Genomic DNA, 22,535 nt, shown 5'->3' with positions numbered 1-22,535 from the left:
TGCTCTGGGCAGGAGAGCCCAGGGTATCTCCAGGGGCAGAACCCAGTCCAGACAGGTGGCCAGAGGGGGTTAAAGGAGAAAACCCAGCCCAGACTGGTCAGGACAGCCAAGAGGACAGAAGCTGGCAGATGGCAGGCTGCACATAGGAGATGTGTGGCAACATCCAAGAGAGCCGGGGAGACAGCTGTAGGCAGCCCTCATGTCACAGGCCCATCTGGCAAATGGGCAGGGATGGACAGTGCCTGACCTACTCTCAGTGGCAAGGGCCTCACAAACCTACCTCATCTGCAGGGAGTAGTGCTCCAGGGTATCAGAGAGAGGCTGATCTTTCGTTTCTGGCAGCAGGAAGCAGAGAAACAAGGCCAGAAAGGCTGAGATGCAGCAGAGAAAGATGGGTAGGAAGGTGAGTTTCTGTTGGATGACCACCAGGGATGAGATGGCTCCAGCTGCCCAGGCCAGAGATACCAGCCCCAGACCTGTTGCCCTGGAAGGGGAGGTGAGAGTTCATCTAGGAGGCCTCCTGGGCCCAGAGGCTGGAGGAGGTAGGGTGGAAGCAGCAGCTCCCCAAACCTCACGTCTCCAGTCTCCAGCCTGTCCCGACTCACCAAGCGCTGGTGGAGCATTTGGCTCTCCCCTGATTCAGAGCAGGCAGTCATTTCTTCAGGGGCCTACTTCATGGATCAGGAGCAGGGGAAGCGGGAGCCACCCTGACCAGGCGCTCCTCCCGCCACCCCCCAACCCCAACCCCAGCCCCTCCCGAAGCTGCAGCTGGAGCCTCAGAGTAGCACAGACACACTCAGGCCCGCAGTGCAAGGCAGAGACTGCGATGAGACCTCTGGGTCCTGCCCTTTGCTGTCTGGCCTCCACTTGACTCTGCTGTCAGAAATAGGGCTAATGACAGCATTTGGGGGCACTTTTGTGAGGGTTAATGGGCTGATCCAGGGAAACCACTCTGCACGTGCCCATCACCAGGCGCATGGCCACTCTGAGTGCTGTGTGCATCTGGTTCCCAGGCTGCGCCCCCGCCGCACCCCCACCCCGCCCCCACACCCCTGCCTGCCAGCCCGCCTACCTGAGGACGGTGGGCAGGAGCTCTGCGGTGTAGATGAAGAACACTGAGGCCGAGGCCGCCAGGCTGAACTCTCCAAGCACAATCATCAAGACCATCATGGATTTCAGCTCTATGGCCAGATAATGCGCAGCCCACCTGAGTCTGTGGTGGGGGACCCATCTGCTCTCCCTCCATCTCTCCCGGAAGGCATCAGAACCGTCCTCCCTCACCACCTGGTCGGCTGGTCGGCAGACTCAGGCCCAGCCAGGCCAGAAGTTAGTACATCTGCATTGGGAGAGTTGCTAACCCCATGGCCCCTCAGCCCCCTTGCCTCTGCCTCCAGGCTCATTCCTGTCTTCCCCTACCCCATGGTCTGCTCACGGCCCTCCACTGTCCCTCTTATCCTCTGCAAGGGGGACGGAAGCAGGGAAGTAAGTGTGCACAGGGGGCCGGAGGGTCCCAAGAGCCAGGATTCCCAACATTGGGCAGCCAGACACGCACATTGAGGAAAGAAAAGATCCAGGAAAGCCCATTCCTCAGACTTAGTGAAGCCCGGAGCAGGAACCCCTGCTCCCTGACTCAGAGCTGGAAGCTTGTAGCTGTTCCCTGATGAGCCTCTGCTGTCCCCTGCCCCTGCCCCACTCTGGCCCCAGCTTTTCTTGGCTCTGGGATGAAACCCCAGATCTAGTTGTACTTATTGGGGGTTCTATTCTTAGCTTTTCTCACACTTTTGAGAGATTTAAACATTTCTGTTTGACTCAGTATAGGCCCACTTTTTACAAAAACTACCAAGCAACAGGCATTCAAGAATGCATTTGTTTCCCCATTTTGTTTTAGCCAGTCCACACTGCCAGCATCTGGGAGAGGAAGGGTCCCAGGCAAGATACACATAATTCCAGCCCTCAGAGAACAGGAGGGCTCCCCTGGAAGCAGACCCTGTACACAGCTTCCCCAGCCTGGCCCCAGCTGCTGAGGGGGCTCCTGTGGTTAGCAATTCTGAGCGAGCACTGACATCTTAATGTCTGTATCCTCAGCCTGCCCTGTGACCTGGGGCATAGTCATTGTTCTAGGACTCTTTTGAATTTTGAAAATATTGCTGTGCCTGCACACCCCCTCCTCTCCCCCCTCCCCGTTTCCCTGTCTGGTTCTGAGCTGATGGGTACTGTGCCCTCCTGGGAAGGACAGGCCTCCATGCAAGAATGTCCCTGAGAGCTTAGCCCCCGTTACACTCAGTCTTCAGTGGGCAAGTTATTTTTTCCTGGTGACATTCCAGGTAACAGGCATCTCCCAATCAGAGGCCACAGATGAGAGGCAGGGCCTAGGATACCAGTTGAAGGACTATCTGTGGGCATCCGCTCACATTCAACCATCAGATCTGACGTGGGCTGGAAGAAGGCCACCCAAGGATTAATCCTTCTGGATAGCACCCCCTCCTCTTCCAGGTTTCTGAGAGCTTCCAGAGCCCAGTCTTGGGATTCCCCCTTGGGCAGGGCAGTGCTCCAGTGTCTGACACCAGCTCGGGAGGGCAGTAGGGCTGGGGGTGCAGGAGGCAGACTCCTAGGGCGTACGTTGGTAGGACAGGGCAGGAGGAAGGGGTCTAAGGAAGCAGGAAGGCTGGGGGTTGCCGAGAGGAGGGTGAGCCGTACCTGGGGGGAGGATGAGGATAAGCAAGCACATAAGGGAGCCTTGGAAGAGAGTCACGATCAAGCTCCATTTCCTCCCAATCTGCTCAAGGAGAAAGATGCAACACAGCCGGGCGGGCACCTCCATGAGGCCAGGAACCACTTGTGTGAGGTTGATGTTCACACCAAAATCCTTCAACTTGAGGCTCATTGTAAAATAGCTGTAACCAACAGTAAACCTGAAATAGAGCAGGAGAGAGACACTCAGAGAGAGAGAGAGAGAGAGAGAGAGAGAGAGAGAGAGAGAGAAATCAGACAGGCCAGGAATAAAGACAGAAGCAGAAACAAGAGGAGCAGTGTGGGAACAGGAGACGGAAATAAGCCCAGAGCTCTGGGCCTGTACTCCAGCCAGTGTCCTCGGGCCTTGCCTCTCCCCTCAGCAGAGCTCTCCATGCTCTGTTTGCAGTCCCAGCCGGCCAATCCCAGGTACTTACCACACACAGCCCATCACCAAGGTCACCTTGCGGAGGTGCCTGTTGTTATAGAAGTCCAGGACAGAGGCCTTAGTCACCTTCTTTCCGGGCAGCTGCAGCTACAGGACGAGCAGGACCAGCCAGAGGCAAGACCACAACCCCAGCTTGCTTGCTGCCCCCACAGGACCTCAAGGCCCGGCCGCCCCTCCCCCACTCCCCACCCCACCCCTGCAGTGCCAGCTTGGCCCCTGGCAGGGTCAGGTTTTGCTGTCACCATTCTCCTCAAGCAGTGGCCTGGGGACACCCTCTAGGCAGAGTTCCCACCAGAAAGGACGAGCTCCAGTGCAGGACCGAGGCCTCTTACCTTGTCCAGCAGACTTAAGGGAATGGTCTTCTCGTTCACATTGGCCGCATAGCACAGCACCCGCTTGGCCGCCTCCAGCTTGCCTTTCAGCATCAGCCACCGCGGGGACTCGGGCAGCATCCTGCACGACCCACCCGCTCTTACTCATCCTCCTAAGATGCCCCAGAGGTCTCCAGCACGACCAGACGGGGAGGTGGGAGGCCTTGACAGTGACTGGTACGTGCAAGGCGCCCCTGCCCCTGCCTGGCAGCAGCCACTCCGGGCCGCCCAGGGTCTCCACTGGCCTGGCTGCCCCTGGCCTGCAGCTGCTTCCCACTCCCTCTTGGCGCTCTCTGCCTTGTCATCTCAGGGCACTCGGAGGGCACCACCCCCCATATCCACACGCTCTCTAAGAGCCCCATTCTCAGGGTTGGCACTGCTCCTGTTTCCTCTCTGTGTCCTAACAGCCTGGAGACCAGCAGGACCGCAGGGCTGACCCCCTGCCCGGTGGACAGCAGTCCCCTCTGTCCCCCTCCTCCCCAGCCACATTGCCACTGGCTTTGGCCTTGGAGTAACTCTGGTCCCTCAGTTCTTCTCGATTCTTCCTGGCTGTCAGAATCCACACAGGTGAACACTTAAAGAGCTTATTACAGCCAGGGATTGTGCCTGGTGCCCTTACTTATGAATCATCAGGTTTAATCCCTGCCCAACCCTGGACCTAGTATGATTATCCCCATTTTATTCCCAGACTCAGGGGGTCAGGGCTTGCCCAAGATCACAGAGGCAGAGCTGGTACAGACCCCAGTGCCCTGATCAGGCACTCTTTATAAACTATGCCACTGTCCCCTGCTGACTTCTTGCACACCCACCCCCTGCCCAATCCAGGCCCGGCCTAAAGTCCATGGCCAGCCTTGTAAACGTGTGCCCCTGACATGAGAGGCAACTTCATTTTCTCTGCCTGTCTCTGCTCCTGCCCTTCACGGCAGGGGGATGGGGGGATGCGGGGGGGGGGGAAGCAGACTCCCTGCCATCCTTCTCCATGGTAAGGCTGGGGAACTCTCCTAAAGAAAGCCACCCAACTGGGGCTTTTTCAAAAAGATAAGATATTGAGCACATGCCCACTCTAAACTAGAGGAAAGAGAAAGGAGATCAAAAAAGAGAGCAGTGGAAGAAAGATTTAACAAAAATACACACAGCCCAGCAGAAGATGGAGGCAGGCTGGTGGCCACACGGCAAGGCATGGCATGTAACACCCCAGTCCTCAGATACGGGACTCCAGTTCCCTCTGTAGTTTGCTCCCAGAGCCTAGGGGAGGTCGAGGACAAACCAGGGGAGCCAAGTGGAAGTCCCCATGATGATGACAAGAGTCCCCCCTCCCAGCCCCACTTAGGAACAAAACAACCTGAGCCAGGCAGCTCCCTGACTTGAGGATCCCTCAATGAAAAGGCTACCTGCCATCTGGTCACCTGATAGTAGTGGTTCACAAAGTGGTCATCGGATCAGCAGCATCAGCATCACCTGGGAGCTTGTTAGAAATACAGATTCGGCTCCACTCCCTGTCCTGCTGATTGAGAATCTCTGAGCGCAGGGCCTAGTCATTGGTGTTTTCACCAGCCCCCATGTGACTGATTCTGCTGCTCAAAGAAATCTGAGATTCATTGCCCTACAGGATTACCAGGCAGTCAGCTTCTGTTCAGTTTCCCACTAGTGTCTTAGTGACTTAGGGATGAAGGGATGCTCTTAGAGATGAAGGATGACCAAAAAAACATCACCCAATAGTGGAAAACAAAATAAAGCAAGCAAACAAACAAACCAAACCCTCCTAGTGAAAAAGGGGCCAAAGTAATCAAGCAGGAAAAAAAAAATTTACCCCAGAGGACACAAGTAATGTAGGGAACAATAGGGAAAAAAAAAAAAACCCACAAAACTCTAACTTGTAGCCAAAATATTTGAGAATGTTTTTTTGCAATTTTATTGAACTTCTATACTAGAATTTCAAATGCTTTTGAGAAAATAATAAAATCAGAGAATGAGGAAAAGCAGTGTAAGTGAACAGGACACGGAAATTTTGTCTCGGAATTTCAGCTGATGTCCCAAGGCTAGTAGCAATGACTGGTAACCTCACATTCTAAAGAGGGTTGTTACCACATTCAGGATAGGACCCACTAAAAACCAAAAGCCAAACAAAACAAAACAAAACAAAAAACATCTCAGCGGCCACCTCCTGCAACCATCCAGAGAGGCTAGAAATTTCAATTTTGTGGTAGTGAGACTGTCTTCTCCTCCCCAGGTTGCTCTCATCTATTCAAACCTGATTAAGGAGAGGGTCTTTGAGACAGAGAGTCTGCCCTCCCATTCTGCCTGGAGCTTACTGATTCAGAAACAAGGGGGTTGCCCTGTACTCCAGACAGTCATCTACGGGGAGAGTTAACTCAAATCCCCTCAAGTTGGAGGACCTATGCAAACCCAGAGATGGGGGGACCTCTCTCCCCTATGTATGACCAGGCAGTAAGTTGGTGGGAGCCACCACAATGGCAGCCTGGGGGACGGGGATGATGAGAGTCTTTTTGGCCAAGTGGACCCTACTATCTTGAAGTCACCCCACATGCTAGGGCAAGGAGACCTCTGCAGAGAGAGGCTATGGGGTAAACTGCTGGAGACAGCCTGGAGCATTAGAAAACACCAGGTGGACCCCTGAAGACCCACACATGGGCCCCAGAGGATCCTACAGAAGACACCAACCACCCATGACAGCGCCTGTTGCACACTTGTCTCTTTTCTCTGATGCCCTACCTCCTCCTAGGACCTGGAAGATCAGAGCAGGTAGACAGAGGAGGAAGGGCAAAGATCAGAACACCAGCCCGACCCAGTTAGCCACCAGGGAGAAGCTGTGAACTGGATGTAAGATCAAGTTTAAAATTGGACTGGATTGGATTTTTTAATCCCTGAAAGTGAGTCTGAATTACAAAAATGAGACTTCTCTTTCAATTAAGAATGGCTATAAAGAGGGGTGCCTGGGTGGCTCAGTCAGTTAAACATCTGACTCTTGATTTCAGGTCAGGTCATGATCTTGGGGTCCTGGGATCAAACCCCGCATCGAGCTCAGCACACAGTCTGCTTGAGATTCTCTCTCTCCCCCACCTCCCACTTGTTTGCTCTCTCTCTCTCTCTCTCTCTCTCTCTCTCTCTCTCAAATAAAGAAATAAATACAATCTTTTGGGGGAAAAGAAGAATGACTGTAAAGAGATGGAACCTGCCCAAGATATTGACAAGTGTCAGGGAAGGAACATCTGACAGGACACGTCTGCAGAAAAATGTGCCCCATTCAATGAGCCGTCTACTCACAGAATATAGAACTATGTAGGCATCTACCAGAAGAAAGAGCTAAGAGTCCACAGAGTGATGGCTTTTAGGGAAGGAACTGGGGGCTGAGGGGAGCTGAAATTGTTGACTTGTTTTTCACCACAGACCTTTTGCTATTCCTTACTTTAACCACATGCATCTATTGCTTTTAAAAACTTTTTAAGGTTAAGCCATGAAATGCCATTTCCTAGCTACATGGCAGAGTCATGCCACCTGGCATCAGGGAGCCCCCGGTACACACTTGGGAATGTCGACGACCGTCAAGGTGGTCCCCAGCTTTGGAATTTGGAAAGTCTCCAAGCCACCTATGTGCCCTCACTTCTTAAAGGGTAACCCCACCTCTTACAATCCATGTTGTGTATGGAGGCTCAGTGGGGAAATTTCAGAGGCTCTGGAGCCACAGAGGCTGAGCCAAATCCTAGGTCTGCCACTCTGTAGCTGTGTGGCCTTGGGCAAGTTATTTTGGTCTTCTAAAGTTTCAGTTCTCCCCTCATCCTCACCCCTTCAGCCCCCATGACATGAGAATCACATCCTTCTCTCAGGGTTGTAAAGATTAAATGTGATGTCAAGGTGAAACCTGATCCCTTCTCCACACAGAACTGCCTGCCCCTTAACGTGGTGATTTCTGTCTCTTCTTCTCACTACCTTCTCTTCCCTCTCTCCCATCACCTGTCTTTTCCTAGCTTTGGGGTCTCAGGTTCCTGTCTGTGACCCTACCCCCAATTCAGAACACCACACAGCTTTCCCTGACTGCCTTTGCTGCCCAATCACGTTATTACTTCCCCTTGCCCACCTCAGCTCAGCATGGTGAAAGAGTCATCTTCTAGAAGGCTCCATTTTCAGCCTCTCCTCTTTCCTCACTCCCCTGGACTCCACTGCAGCCACCTCAAGGTCAACAAGGCCAGTTGACTCTTCCCCAGCATCACCTTTCTTGCCTTCAGCCCTGACTCTACCTTTCAACACCTTGCCTTCTGACTTTTCTGACTACTTCTCTGACATCTCTTCAAGTGTCTCCTCTGATGGGGATTAATGCTACGGTTCCAGAGGCTCTGCCCTGGGCTCTTTCTCATTTCATCCGCATGCACTTTCTCCAAGCGAAAATTCCACCCACTCCACCCCTTCCAGGACCCTCCAGACTCCTCAGCATCCAGCCCATCAGACTCATCACTGCACACACCCTGTTTGCTCACCAGATGTAGGAGATGAGGGGGAACACGGGTGCCCCACCCACCAGAAACAGTAACCGCCAGTGGGGAAGGATGTAGGCAAGTCCCGTCAGGAACATGACTCCCATAGAGAAAAAGCAGTGTTCCAGGATGATGGCGTGGGCCCGGTGCTGACCTACGAGCCACTCGGTGGCTGTGCAGAGGCCAAGAGGACAAAATCATGGTCAGCTTAGGATCCCTGGGGCTACCCTGCCACCCAGCCTTCTGAGATGCCCCACCCCAGCTTAGGACAGTTCAGCCTGGGTGAAGGTGCTTTTGCCCTAGGTTGACTTCTAAGTCAAGCAGAGTGCCTCTGGAACCCCAAGATATGCCTGAGGCCCATTGCCCGATCTCCCAATCATATGTATAGCCTCCAGTCCCTTCTCCACATGTCTGCTCCCTCTCAACACCTCCCGCCTGACCATGGGTCTCTCTTGCAGAGATGGCCCATTTTTGGGCACAACTCCTCACATGTGCCTTAACACATGGGGAGGCAGGCAGTCTGGGCCCCTGTCTGTGTATTCAGTGCCTCAGTGCTTTGGCTACCTAGGCCTAGGGCTCCACTGGAGAAGCCAGTTCCCTCCGACAAGCTCCAACAAGAAGTCTCTTGCCAGGGAACTCAAAGCTCACCAGGCCGCAGAGGCTGAAAGCTGAATGAGTGCATGGGCACTTAGGGCTTTCGCATCCCACAGGCCTGGGATGAAATCCCAGCTCTTCCCTGTAACTGTTGTGTGGCCCCGAGCAAAGTGGTTAAACTTCGTGAGGCTCAAGTATCCTTCTCTGCTAAAGGGACAATAGAAGAGTACCTCCCGAAGACAGTGCTGTCACAAGGAAATGAGACAGTGTGTGTGTGTGTGTATATATATATATATTTAAGAGCAGCCAGGCCTTCTGAAGGGCTCAATGCATATAAGCCATGTGGGGGAACGGGGGTGGGGGGTCCTCAAGAGGAGAATGTGTAGAGTACAAGGGGGCTAGGATGGAAGATGAGGGGAGAAGGGCAGTCTGAGCAGATTCTCCAGCATCTCCAGGGCCCTGGGAGCGGAGGCTCCTCCCTCCGCGCCCGGCTTCAGATGCGGCTGCAACTCTACTAGTCCAGGGGGCTCCCCGTGGGTCCGCGCCCCCTGCCCGACCCCTGTGCCCGCGCGCCCGCGGCCTCACCCAAGCACACGCTGCTGATGGCGTAGCACACCAGAGCCTGGGACACGACGAAGCGGAAGAACAGGTACTGGTGAAAGGTGTTGACAAAGGCTGCGCCGAAGCCGAAGATGATCAGCCCCAGCAGCGACATCAGGATGGTGGGGTAGCGGCCCAGCCTGTGGGGTCCAAGTGAGGCTGCGCCAAGGGCGCCCACCGACCGCAGTGGCTGCCCAGCCCAGTCCTGGGGCGGTCCTGGGCCGTCTGGAGGCCTCCATAGGGCCGCTGCCTGCGCCACCCCCCCCCCCCCCAGCTTAAGACTCTAGCTCTGAAGGCCCGCGAGGAGGAGCCAGGGGCTTCCAGGGACTAGAGGGAACTCCGGGACACTTACTTGTCACTTAGGAACCCAAAGATGAGAGACCCTATTAGGAGGCCCGCCAGGAACATGGTCTGCACGCCTTCCATGTTCGACTCCTTGCCACACACCAAGTCAAACTGGGGGTTTTACGCGGGATTGGCTACAGGCCTCCACCCAGGGTCAGCCTCTGGGTCCAGAGACGGAGCCTACACCCCTGCCCCACCCCCTTAGGCTGGACCTTTAGGCAGAAAGGGCCTGGGGCAGGAAATAGGAAGCAAACTGCCGTGCAAAATGCCTCAGCTGTGACCTCTGCAACCCATCCTGCATCTGGCAGACCCTGGGAATGAGGCCTGGAGAGAAGGGACCAGAGGCACAGGCCAAAATAGGGAATAGGTGGAGATATAACTGAGCACAGGCTGGAATCACTGAAGACCCTTTCCCAAATACGGATGTTGGGCCCCAGCCTAGAGATTCAAATTGGGCAGGTCTGTGCTGTGAAGGGCCAGGTTACAGTTCTAGTTGAGAACTTACCCCTGTAAGAGGTACCTGATCCAAGACGCTTCTTTCCCTATTTTCTATCTTGTGAGAGTTCAGAGGGCAAAGCCACAACTACAGAGCAATTCCCTGGACAGATGGTAGAGCCTTTGCCTCTACACCCAAATCTATTCTAGCTTCCTGGCTAAGACAGGGGAGGCCAGGCCTAGACAGTTTCTGCCCTGGGTCTGCCTCTGCAAGGTCACCTTGAACAATTGTTCCCCTCCCGGAGCCTCAGTATTGCCACCTGTTCGGTGAGGGCACATCTCTGGGCTGTGGGGTAGCTATAAACAACTCAGGAGAATGCATACCTCATTGACGAGTGATCGCTTCTTGGTCTCAGGATAGATCCACCCATCTTGGCATGACACTGTGTAGTTGAGGCCAAATTGGATAATAGAATCCAGATCCCAGGCCACGGGCAAGTACATGAGACATGTCTGGAAACTGCCATTGGGTTCTCGGGGCAGGGTCAGATTCAACTGCTCAGCCTCTGACAGGTTGGGGTTGATTGCCAGTATCCAGCTGGTATTGCAATAAGGCTTCTGGGCTGTGAACATGAAGATGTCAGCAAACATGAAGAAGGCCAGCAGGATGTTGGGGATGAAGGTGAGGACCACCAGCCTCCGCTGGAATGTGCCAAACTCCCCCACCACATCCAGGATACTGGCAAACTTGTCATCCTGCTGAGCTTCCATTGCCCTCAGTCTGCGTAACAGCATCTCCAGAGATGGGGAATGGATGTGTTCTGGTATCTCAAGCTGGTTCGAGGTCTCGGAAGGATGGTGGTGTCTTTGCTTTACCTTGCAGTTGTTTTCTGTCGCCAACTATTGAAAGAAACGACACAGCTCAGACTCTGCTGACACCACTTCCCAGACGTCAGAGATGGGCATGGCAGCCACTAGTCAGAAGTTTGGATTCTTGCCTTGATGTTCTCTGTGGTTCTCTCCTTTGTTTATGAAGTTTCTTAGTTAACATAATCTGTTCCCCATGGGCCCCACCCATCCCTAATTTTTGGGGCACTTAAGATTTTTTAAATGTTTTAGAAAATGCTATGTTTCCGTTGTCATGAATAAGTTCTGAGGAGCTTTGTCTCCCACAGCTTCCCCACAACTGAAAATCTGGTTACACAGACAAGCAGGCACTGCCAGTCTTGCAAAAGGTAAGAGAGAATCTCCAGGGAAAATTTCTCCAAGAAAACAAACACCCCACCACCACCACCACCAAATATCTGGATCAGGAGTAGCCAGAAAACTGAGGCCAAGATGGGTGGGTGACCACAGATGTGGGGAACCAGGCCTGGAGCACCAAAATGGTAGAGGGGTGTAGAGCAACACAGAGCCTAACTGGAAAGGCAGGTAAGGGGGAGGAGGGGAGGAAGAAAGCGATACTGGCTGTAAGGATATGAAGCAGGTCAAGCAAAGAGTTTAAAATGAAAGGTTCTGAAAGTCCTAAGAAGGCAATCCATTCTGAGTCAATAGAAACAAAGACAGCTCCTGACTGCAGATGTTGGAACTGTCAGATACAGAGTATAGAACCACTATCATATAATCGTCTCAAAGACATCAAAGTTGTAATTACAAGATGAACTCACAACAGGAATAGGCAAAAAAGACATTTTTAGAGGGAAGACACTGAACTTCTAGAAGAAATGGAAACATTGGGGAACCTAGGTGGCTCATTCAGTTGAGTGACTGACTCTTGGTTTTAGCTCAGGTCATGATCTCAGGGTTATGAGATTGAGCCTTTTGCCGGGCTCTGTGCTTAGTGTGGAGTCTGCTTGGAACTCTCTCTCCCCCTCGCCCCTGTTCTCTCCCTCTCTCTATAATAAACAAGTACGTATTTTTAAAAATGGAAACACTAAAAGGAAAAAAATATTAATCAGATTTGACACAGAGAATTACCAAACTGGAACACATAGCAGGAATGTGAAAGAGGCAGAGACTCTGGAGATATAAGGTGTACCATGCATCCTCCAACTGGAAGAGAAATGGAGAAATGGAGAAGCAAGATTTAAAGGGATAAAAACAAAGCATTTTCTAAAACTTGGAAAACATGAATCCACAGACTCAGGAAGCAGCATATCCCAAGCAGTATCAATAAAAAAGAAACCCATGGCCACACACATTATAATAAAGCTGCAGCACATCAGGGACAAAGATCTTCAAAAACATCTAGAAGACAGATCACTGACAAACAAGTGGTGTTCACAGTCTTCTGTAAAGAAACAGAAGTTGAGAAGCAACAAGGAAATCAGAAAGAGTGAAAGTCTTTAGAAAAAAGACAATAATAGCCAATCTAGAATTGTTGACTCAGCAAAATTATCTGTCGAGAACTAGGGTAAAATAAAGACAGTTATAGCTAGTCAAAAATTAGGGAGCATTCATGTAAGAGATCTGATTAAATGGAGTTTCTAAAGAATAAGAAGGAGGAAAAGTATCTCAGGAGGACAGCCTCAGATGCAATAATGAGCAATCAAAAATGGTAAACATGTAAATAAACTCAACTATTGATTGTATTAAATAATAAAAATCCTGTCCTTTGTGGAAAATAATAAAGATAAAATGATGGGCAACAATAATATCTGTCAGGAGGGGGACAATCTAAGCCAAAGTGTTGCTCAGAAACCCTTCTATTGGGACACCTGGGTGGCGCAGTCAGTAAAGCGTCTGCCTAGAGCTCAGATCGAGATCCCAGGGTCCTGAGATTGAGACCCACATCAGGCACTCTGACCAGCAGGGAGCCTGCTTCCCCCTCTCCCTCTGCCTGCTTCTCCCCCTGCTTGTGCTCTCTCTTTCTCTGTTAAATAAATAAAGTCTTAAAAAAAGAACACTTTCTTTTTATTATTTGGGGTGTATGACAGAGAAGGTACACTTGCATGATAACATTTTAAGGACAACCATTCCAGTTGTCCAGTTCCATTCTCTACTACTAGAGAATAGTAGTGAGAAAACATAGACTGAAGGTAAAAACAAATACAAACCCTCAATCCAAAAGAAGCTAAGAGAAAAAATGAGAAGAAACAGAAAAAAGCAGATGACAATAATTGAGATTGGAGAAATGAGACACAGTATACTGATTATCACTAGTAAAAAGAGATGGTTGGATTGAGCCTTTTAATGATTGATTGATTTAGAGAGCAGGAGGAGGGGTAGACGTAGAGGGAGAATCTCAAGCATGCTCCCCACTGAGTGCAGAGCATGATGTGGGGCTCCATCTCATAATACTGAGATTATGATTTGAGCTGAAACCATGAGTTGCACACTTAACCAACTAAGCCATCCAGGTGCCCCACGTATTAAGCCTTTTAAAAGTTAAATTCATATACAGGGGCACCTGGGTTGCTCAGTCGGTTAAGCAGCTGCCCTTGACTCAGGTCATGATCCTAGGGTCCTGGGATCCAGTTCCACATTGGGCTACTTGCTCCGAAGGGAGTCTGCTTGACCCTTTGTCCCTCTGCCCCTCCCCCTGCTCATGATCTCTGTCTCTCTCTCAATTGAATAAATAAAATCTTAAAAAAAAGTTCTATTAGGCAAACACTCATCAGAGGAAAGCTGATTTTAGCCATATTACTACTAGACAAAATAAAAAGATAAAGTATCATTCAGAATAAAGAGATTCATTATTTAAAGATAAAAGTTCAAGCACCTGGGTGGCTCAGTCAGTTAAGCATCCGCCTTCACCTCAGGTCATGGTCCCAAGGTCCTGGGATGGAGGTCCCCATTGGGCTCCCTGTTTAGCAAGGAGTCTGCTTCTCCCTCTGTCCCTCGCCTCACTTGTTCTCTCCCTTTCTTGCTTTCTCTCAATAAATAAATAAATAAATAAATAAATAAATAAATAAAATCTTTATAAAAAAAGATAAAAATTCAGACACTAAAAATGTTAATTTTAAATATATATGAAGCTAAAACAAATGTATTCAAATATATAAAACAATAATGGGTACAACTAATAGAAATTGACAGCTCCAATTTCATAATGAGAAATTTTAGTGCATCTTTTCCAAGAGGTCAAATATACAAAAACTTAGCAAAGATAAAATTATTTGAATAACACAATTAACAAGCTTTTTCTAATTACCCTTTGTAAAATTCTGCATCCAACACTAGAGAATACACATTTTTCTCATGCCTAGTTAGAGCACTGGTAAAACTTCATCACATACCAGGCAATAATGCAAGCCTCAACAAATTTCAAATACTCAGAAATTACCTTCTGATTCCCATGCAATTAAATTAGAAGTTGCTAAGAGATGGCTTGATTTGTAATTCTTGTGAATTTTTCATGTATTTGTAATACAGTTATAGTTATTTGTCACAGTCTGCCTTCTGTCCTGAGATCTCTTGGTCTCCTAAATGATTTTTAAAAATGTTTGTATGTTAAAGTTTACTCTTTGCTTTGTTTTTTTTTTTTATTATTTATGATAGTCACAGAGAGAGAGAGAGAGAGAGAGAGAGAGAGGCAGAGACACAGGCAGAGGGAGAAGCAGGCTCCACACACCCGGAGCCCGACGTGGGATTCAATCCTGGGTCTCCAGGATCGCACCGTGGGCCAAAGGCAGGCGCCAAACCGCTGCGCCACCCAGGGATCCCTTTCTCTTTGCTTTGTAAAGTCCTAAGGGTTTTGACAAATGCATAGGGTTGTGTATCCACTAGGACACCAGAGAATATCATACAAGAATTTCACTGCCCTAAAAAAGTTTCCTGTGTTCCACTTATTAAATCCTTCTCCCTCCTCTCACACCCCTGGCAACCCCTGGTCTTTTTACTATATATCTTACCTTTTCTAGAATGTTATATAGCTGGAATTATACAGTGTATAGCTTTTCAGACTGGCTCCTTTCACTTAACAATATGCTAGGGTATTCCATAATTTTTCTTGGCTTGATAGCTCTTCAATCACTGAATAATATTCTACTGTATTCACTTTCCACAGGTTCCCCATTCACCTATTGGAGAACCTCTTGGTCTTTTCCAGTGTTTGGCAATTATGAATAAAGCTGCTAAATATTTGCATGCAGGTTTTTTGTGTAAACATAGTTTTTGAATCCTTTGGGTAAATACCTAAGAACAAAGGTGCTAGATCACATGTTAAAACTATGTTTAGCTTTGTAAGGAACTGTCAAACTATCTTCCAAAGTGGCTAGCTGTACCATTTTCCAGGCCCATCAGCAATGAGTGAAAAGGCTTGTTTGCCTGCATCTTTACCAGCATTGGTGTTGTCACTTTATTGGATTTTAGTCATTTTTTTTAAAAGATAAATTTATTTATTTATTTATTTATTTATTTATTTACTTATTTATTTTAGAGCAAGAATGAGCGAGAGAATGCATAAGCAGTGGAGAGGGGTAGAGGGACAGGAAGAAGCAACCTCCCTGCTGAACAGGGAGCCCAATGTGGGATCGATCCCAGGACCCCAGGATCATGCCCTGAGTTGAAAGCAGATGCTCAACCACTTAGCTACTCAGGCATCCCTCTTGCTGTATTTTTTATTGAGATTTGTATTGAACCTATAGGTCAGGTTGGGAGCAATTGACATCTTAATAATAATATTGGGTCATATCTTTAAGTCTTATAAATATACATATTTATTTAAGATTAAAAAAAAACTTGTGAATACCCCAGAAGTCAAAAAAGATCATAACAGAAATTCTAATATATTTATAAATGAGTCATAATGAGTGAGAACATATTAAAACTTGTGGGTGGTATAAAAGGTGGTACTGTGTGGGGAATTTATAGCTTTAAGTACTTTGTAATAGAAAAATAAACAAGATGCCTATAATAAAAAGTGGGAAAAAAAGAACAGTAGAATAAACCCAAATAAATAAAGGAAGAGATAATAAAGTTAAGGAAAATAAATAGAAATTTTAAAATATAATAAGAGAATCAACAAAGCCCAAAATTGTTCTTTAAGTAGATAAGTTAGACACACCCTGGTGAAATTAAACAAAAAATTTTAAAGCAGGAAGTACAATTAAGTCTTTTATATATGCAAAAAGAAATATAAATACATAGGAAGATTAAAAATATTAACTAAATGCTTACATCAACTTTATGTCAATGAATTTGAAAGATGAATTAAATTCTTATAACAAAATGAACCCAATAGACTCAAGAATAAATAGAAAGCCTTAAAAGTTCTACAGTGATGAACAAAAGGAAAGCAGGAGCTCCTGGGTGGTTCAGTCGGTTAAGCATCCCACTCTTGATTTCAGCTCAGGGTCATAATCTCAGGGTCAGGATCAAGCCCCGCATCAGGCTCTGTGCTCAATGGAGAGTCTGCTTGAGATTCTCTCTCTCCCTTTCCCTCTGCACCCCTCCCCATCTCTCTCTAAAAAAAAAAAATGAAAATAAATTATAAGAAAAAGAAAGAAGGAAATGAAAGCAGAGGTTAAGAACCTTTTCACAGAGAAAACACCAGACCCAAAATGTTCTACCAAACTTTTATGTAACAGATCATTCCAGTGTATACAAGTGTTTTTCAGGGAATAAGAAGAGAGAGAAACTTCCCAATCATTCTAACTTCAATAACAAAACTAGAGAACTATAGTACAACAATGGAAATTATAGATCCAGTTCATTCCTAAAAATAGATATAAAACCTCTAAGTAACAAAGGCAAAAAAATTTGATTGTGTGTAAAGAGGAAAAATATACCACAATCAAGTCAGTTTTAAACTAGGAATGCAAATAAATAAACAAACAAACAAGCTAGGAAGGTAAAGATGGTTTACTATTAGAAAATACATAAATAGTTATATCTAATAGATTAAAAGAGAAAAGCCATATGATCATGTTTAGAGATGCAGAAAATTCATTTAATAAAATTCAACACTGATTCATGATTTTTAAATATCCTAGTAAAAATTGGAAATTCTTCGACCCAATAAAGAGAATATACCTCCCTCCAAATATCCTAAAGTGGGGAAACATTAGAATTATCCCCTTTAAAAATGAGAGAGAAGACAAAAGGGTCCATGGTCACCTGTTCAATATTGTACTAGCACCCCGAGCCAGTGCGATGAGATAAAGAAAAATTAAAAGCATAAAGATTGGAAAGAAGAAAATAAAACCCCAAAGAATCTACAAATAATTAGAAACAATAGGAGAAATGAGCCAACTAACTGAGTATAATGTGAATATATAAAAGTCAACTACATACCTGTAAACCTAAAACCCTTTAATTTATTTTTTAAAGATTTTTTTATTCATTTGAGAGAGAGGGAGAGCACAAGCAAGAGGAGAGTCAGAAGAAGGGAGAGAAGCAGATTCCCTGCTGAGCAGGGAGCCTGATGTGGGGCTCTATCCCAGGACCCTGGGATCACGACCCCAGCTAGAGGCAGATGCTTAACCAACTGAGCCACCCAGGTGCCACATCAGTTTGTAAAAATAAACCTTTTTATTGGGAAAATGTTTGAGTTCACTTGAAATTAGAGAAATGCAAATTACAATATTAAGGTAACATTTTTTACCTATCAGATTGGCAAAAATTAAAAATTATGACAACACATTTTGTTGGTGAGACCATGAGGAAGCAAATTCCCATTGTTGATAGGAATGCAAACTGGTGCAAACCTTCTGAAGGACAATTTGGCAATACCTAATATGCAGGAGAGTTAACCCAGCTGCCCTGAGTTGCATAAATCTTGCACATTCTCATAGGACCTGCATGTGTGACTGGTCCTTGGCTGGCTTCTGGGAATTGAGCCCTGTGCTGCAAAGTGATAAGAGTATTTTGCATGCTTGGAACTTTGAACCACACAGTACTGGCCTATCTATGTGGCTTATGCCTCATGGGGAACATCTTCCTTCCTAAGGTCTGAAATTGAGTAATGAAGTTCCAGTAACTGCAATTAATCAACAAGGTACTGGTTGCCTATGTGAACAACCCCCACCCTCCCACCTCCCCCCAGTAAAAACCCTCAACTCTCAGGCTCATGGAAGTTTCCCTGGCAAAAGACTTGATATATGTTGCTACTGTTCGTTGCTGGGGGAGTAAGGGTATCCTGTGTAATTCTCATGAAAGAGTACTATTGGAAGCAGGTGCCTGGTTCCCCCAGAGTCCACCCAATGCACCTTTCCCCTTTATTGACCTTGATTTGTATTCTTTAGCTGTAATACATTTTAGCTGTGATATAACAATTTCTGAGGCCTGTGAGTGCTTCTAGTGAATCTCAGAACTGGGAATGGTCTTGAAGACCACTGACACACTTGACAGAACTATATATGAACTTACTTTTTGACTCAGCAATCCCACTTCTAGGAATTTACCCTGATGATACACTTTTTACTATAAGAAATACATAGGAACAAGATTATTCACTGCAGGGGATCCCTGGGTGGCGCAGCGGTTTGGGGGGATCCCTGGGTGGCGCAGCAGTTTGGCGCCTGCCTTTGGCCCAGGGTGCGATCCTGAAGACCCGGGATCAAATCCCACGTCGGGCTCCCGGTGCATGGAGCCTGCTTCTCCCTCTGCCTGTGTCTCTGCCTCTCTCTCTCTCTCTCTCTCTCTCTCTCTCTGTGACTATCATAAATAAATAAAAAAATAAAAAAAAATTAAAAAAAAAGATTATTCACTGCAGCATTGATGGTATTGCAAAATATTAGGCACAACCTAAATGTCCATATATAGGAGAGTGATTGAATAAAAGATGGTACATCTGTCCAATGGAATATTATGCAGCTATAAAAAAGGAGAAGGAAAATTTCTATGAACTGTTATGGAACGATTTCCAGGCCATACTGGTTAGTGAGAAAAGCAATATGCTCAATAATATGTATAGTATGCTACTTTCAATATAATAAAGGGAGATTTAAGGTATATGCTCATTTATGGAAAAAAATACAGGACAGGCAAGTCATAAGCTAATGAGACTGGTTATCTATGAGAGTAAGTGGGTGGAAAAGGGTAAATGGAGATAAAAGGATGAGGGGAAGCAATGCTTCTCTAAGTACAGCTTTTTTTAGAACCATACCATGTTTCACATACACTCCCCTCCTCAAATAAATAATGAGAATTAATCAGAACAAGGCAAAAATCCAAATGGCAAACCTAAGTGTTCTATAAATAAATGTCATAATCACACTGAAGGGGATGAGGAAGAAAAGAACTAGCTGAAGTAACTTTGAAAAATAATATGTTGAAGATATACTATAAAGCTGAAGGTAAGAATTGTACAAAAGAAGGGGGCACCTGGATGGTGCGGTGGTTGAGCACCACTGCAGCTCAGGTAGTGATCCTGGGGTACTGGGATCACCACATTGGGCTCCCTGCAGGGAGCCTGCTTCTTCCTCTGCCTATGTCTTCTGCCTCTCTCTGTGTCTTTCATGAATAAATAAATAAAATCTTTTTTAAAAAGAATTGTATAAAAATGTATTCTAGTTAGTGTCACTATGTGTCATGGGGATATGAATTTGTAATTCTGAAGCTACTTTATATATATACTGGAGTTAGTTAAGCAAATAACTATATTGTAGATAATAAGAGCTAGGTATCTGTTAGAGAAAAGAGTTACAGCCAAGGACAGGGGAAGACTAGAATGAAGATCATGGCATTGGATTGGAATCAAAGGTATCAGTGTGAACTCATGACTTCAAATACATATGGAGAGATAGAGATAGGCTGGATATATATTTTCTAGCCCTGCCCACTGAGATGGCCTACAAGCAGTGACATCTCATAGCAGTGATCACTTCTAGTACTCAGATCTTAGTTTCTAAGTAAAAGAATGAAGGTTCTTTGAAGAAATGGTTGGTCCCAGGGCTGGAGCAGGAAAAAAGCAAGATGGGCGGGGGGCGGGGGATGTTTTGTGCTGCCAGAAAGTAAGGAAGTGCCCCCAAAATGACAGGGGCATGTCAGAAAGACACAAAAGCCAACTAGAAGAAGTCCCCAACAACCCAAACCTGGGACAACTTTAGCACAAAAATAGTGATAGTAGTAAATTATAACACATAGATTAAATACACTGGAATCTGTGCTGATGTAATAGTTGGAGAAAAGGGACATCTCTTCCTTACTGTACAATTCTACATTAATAATATAGAAGGAGGGTGCCCAGGTGGCTCAGTCTGTTAGATGTCTGCCTTCGGCTCAGGTCATGATCCCAAGGTTGTGGGATTGAGACCCGCATCAAGCTTCCTGCTCAGTGAAGAGTCTGATTCTCCCTCTCCCCTCACCCCTGCTCGTTCTCTCTCTCTCAATAAATAAAATCTTAAAAATAATAATAATAATAATACAGAAGGAATGATGGAAATAGAAAAATCACCATTTGGCAAGCACCACAGTCATAATTGTTGCAGGCAATAATCACTGATGGATATATAAAACCAGAAGATGAACATATGGAAGAAGGATATTTGCAGAGCTTCAGAGTATCTCCCTACAAGACTCTTATCGATTTCAAAGGGGAAAACAACTTTATAATGAAGAAACTTGGCAGACACCCCTTCAAACAATTGATCAATGTTAAAATCACCAGTAATGGGTCATGTTGACATCAGGTATCCTTTGATATCATACACTGAGAAGGGTGCACCATCACTTCTTGCCCAAAATGCATAATGTTGATACAATCATGAGAAAATACCAAACAAATTTAGGGACATTCTACAAAATAACTAGTTAGAACTTTCCAAAAATGTCAAAACATGGAAGATGAAGCCTGAATTTTTCCAGATTGGAAGACACAAGGAAGACAACTGAAGGTATTGTGGGACCAGTTCTGACTCCAGGGAAGGAGTCAGGAGCAGCCCAGTCACTTGTAACCTACCAGCAAGCAGCTCCCCTGCCCAGAGATTAGGAGGTGTTGGGTGCTAATGGCTCTAGTGATTATGGCCTTCATAAGGTCTAGAATGAAGTCACAAACTTCTATTAGGTTGGGATCCTTGTCAGCTTTGGGCTCTTCATATGTACCAAAAGGAATAAAAGGAAAATTATGAGAGTATTCAGTGTGTGTCACCTACAGCAGAAACTTCATCAGAGCCCAACTTTTATGACATAATAAGCAAAATGCTTTTAAGATAGTATGTGGAAAAGTATCCCATACAGCCATAAAATCAAGCTAACAATATGCAGCGCTTCGTTGGAATGAAATCTCAGAAAATGAGCAATGTAAGTAATTGTTGTTAAACAACATGGTAGCAAATTCCTAAGTCTATTGAATCATGAATAGCATTTTTAAAAAAGATTTTATTTATTTATTCATGACAGACACAGAGAGAAAGAGAGGCAGAGACACAGGCAGAGGGAGAAGCAGGCTCCATGTAGGGAGCCTGACATGGGACTCGATCCCGGGTCTCCAGGATCATACCCCAGGTTGAAGGTGACGCCAAACCGCTGGGCCATCAGGGCTGCCCGTGAATAGCATTTTTAAAAAACTTCTGTCTCTATATAATCATCTGTGACTTTCCCTCAATTTTTGTGTGTGTTTCGTTTTGTTTTTTAAAATTGCAATGTCAGGGGTGCCTGGCCGGCTCAGTCGGTAGAGCATGCAATTCTCGATCTTGGGGTTGTGAGTTCAAGCCCCACATTGGGTGTAGAGCTTACTTTTTTAAAAATAATAAAAACAAATAAATAAAATTGTATCTCCAACTCATTTGTTATACAAATTTCTTTTTTTTAAATTTTTATTTATTTTATGATAGTCACACACACACACACAGAGAGAGAGAGGCAGAGGGAGAAGCAGGCTCCATGCACCGGGAGCCCGACGTGGGATTCGATCCGGAGTCTCCAGATCGCGCCCTGGGCCAAAGGCAGGCGCCAAACCGCTGCGCCACCCAGGGATCCCTGTTATACAAATTTCTTAAGTGGCTCACGAAGCAGGAACATAAGTCTGCATATACCTGGGAAGATAGACTATAACAAGGAATGGGGATTTTCCCTTTGATTTCTTCAGGGTACAGTCCATCAGGAATAAAAACACATCTTTGGAAGAGAGAATCTGGAGCTTACACCACTCTGATTTGAACATTTTTGCAAAACTAAAACACAAGCATCATTGGAATAACTTCCTCTTTTATTGTATTCTGTGATAAATGTACCAAGGATAACAGATTAATTATGTTCTTATTGCTGTTTCATTGAATTAACTATCTCTGCTTCTTTAGAACCTACCCAGTAGACTGTCTTTTCTGTAGCATGAAGCCTATACACCTGCTAATTATGGAAGCTTTCTGTGGCTGGACTTTTCTCCTCTTAATTGTGTTCCCAAGAGCGTGCTTTTTTTTTTTTTTTTTTTTTTTTAAATCCCACAGTTTCACTTCCACCAGAAGAGTCTTCATAGGCTAATGTATTGGGGCCATGCTGCTGAATAAATGGACAGCTCTATATTGATTGGTGTTAGGAGCTTGCTTTTTGGTCATATGACTATCAGTGTTTACTATAACTGTCGGATTACTTATGCTTTTTTAGTATAATATGCAGTCCTGAAGACTCTCTTGTCCTGTA

At 46.2% G+C, this 22,535-nt stretch overlaps 1 protein-coding gene across 1 annotated transcript in view; it reads right to left on the bottom strand.

The window, feature by feature from the left end:
* Nucleotides 1–22,535, bottom strand: part of SLC22A14 (solute carrier family 22 member 14) — a 28,978-nt gene that overhangs the window by 659 nt on the left and 5,784 nt on the right. The window contains exons 2-11 of the mRNA XM_055321644.1: nucleotides 10,398–10,913; nucleotides 9,586–9,689; nucleotides 9,219–9,373; nucleotides 8,043–8,211; nucleotides 3,511–3,631; nucleotides 3,168–3,265; nucleotides 2,698–2,912; nucleotides 1,269–1,284; nucleotides 1,073–1,213; nucleotides 281–484 (exon numbers count right to left, since the gene is read on the bottom strand). Of these exons, the coding sequence (XP_055177619.1) occupies nucleotides 281–484; nucleotides 1,073–1,213; nucleotides 1,269–1,284; nucleotides 2,698–2,912; nucleotides 3,168–3,265; nucleotides 3,511–3,631; nucleotides 8,043–8,211; nucleotides 9,219–9,373; nucleotides 9,586–9,689; nucleotides 10,398–10,913 (1,739 nt within the window). The remainder of the gene's footprint in view (nucleotides 1–280; nucleotides 485–1,072; nucleotides 1,214–1,268; nucleotides 1,285–2,697; nucleotides 2,913–3,167; nucleotides 3,266–3,510; nucleotides 3,632–8,042; nucleotides 8,212–9,218; nucleotides 9,374–9,585; nucleotides 9,690–10,397; nucleotides 10,914–22,535) is intronic.

The sequence above is a fragment of the Nyctereutes procyonoides genome, unplaced genomic scaffold (assembly GCF_905146905.1).
Source record: "Nyctereutes procyonoides isolate TBG_1078 unplaced genomic scaffold, NYPRO_anot_genome, whole genome shotgun sequence".
In the NCBI taxonomy this organism is placed as follows: Eukaryota; Metazoa; Chordata; class Mammalia; order Carnivora; family Canidae; genus Nyctereutes; species Nyctereutes procyonoides.
The sequence above is the reverse complement of the archived record's forward strand: the minus strand, read 5'-3'. Positions and strand labels throughout refer to the sequence as shown.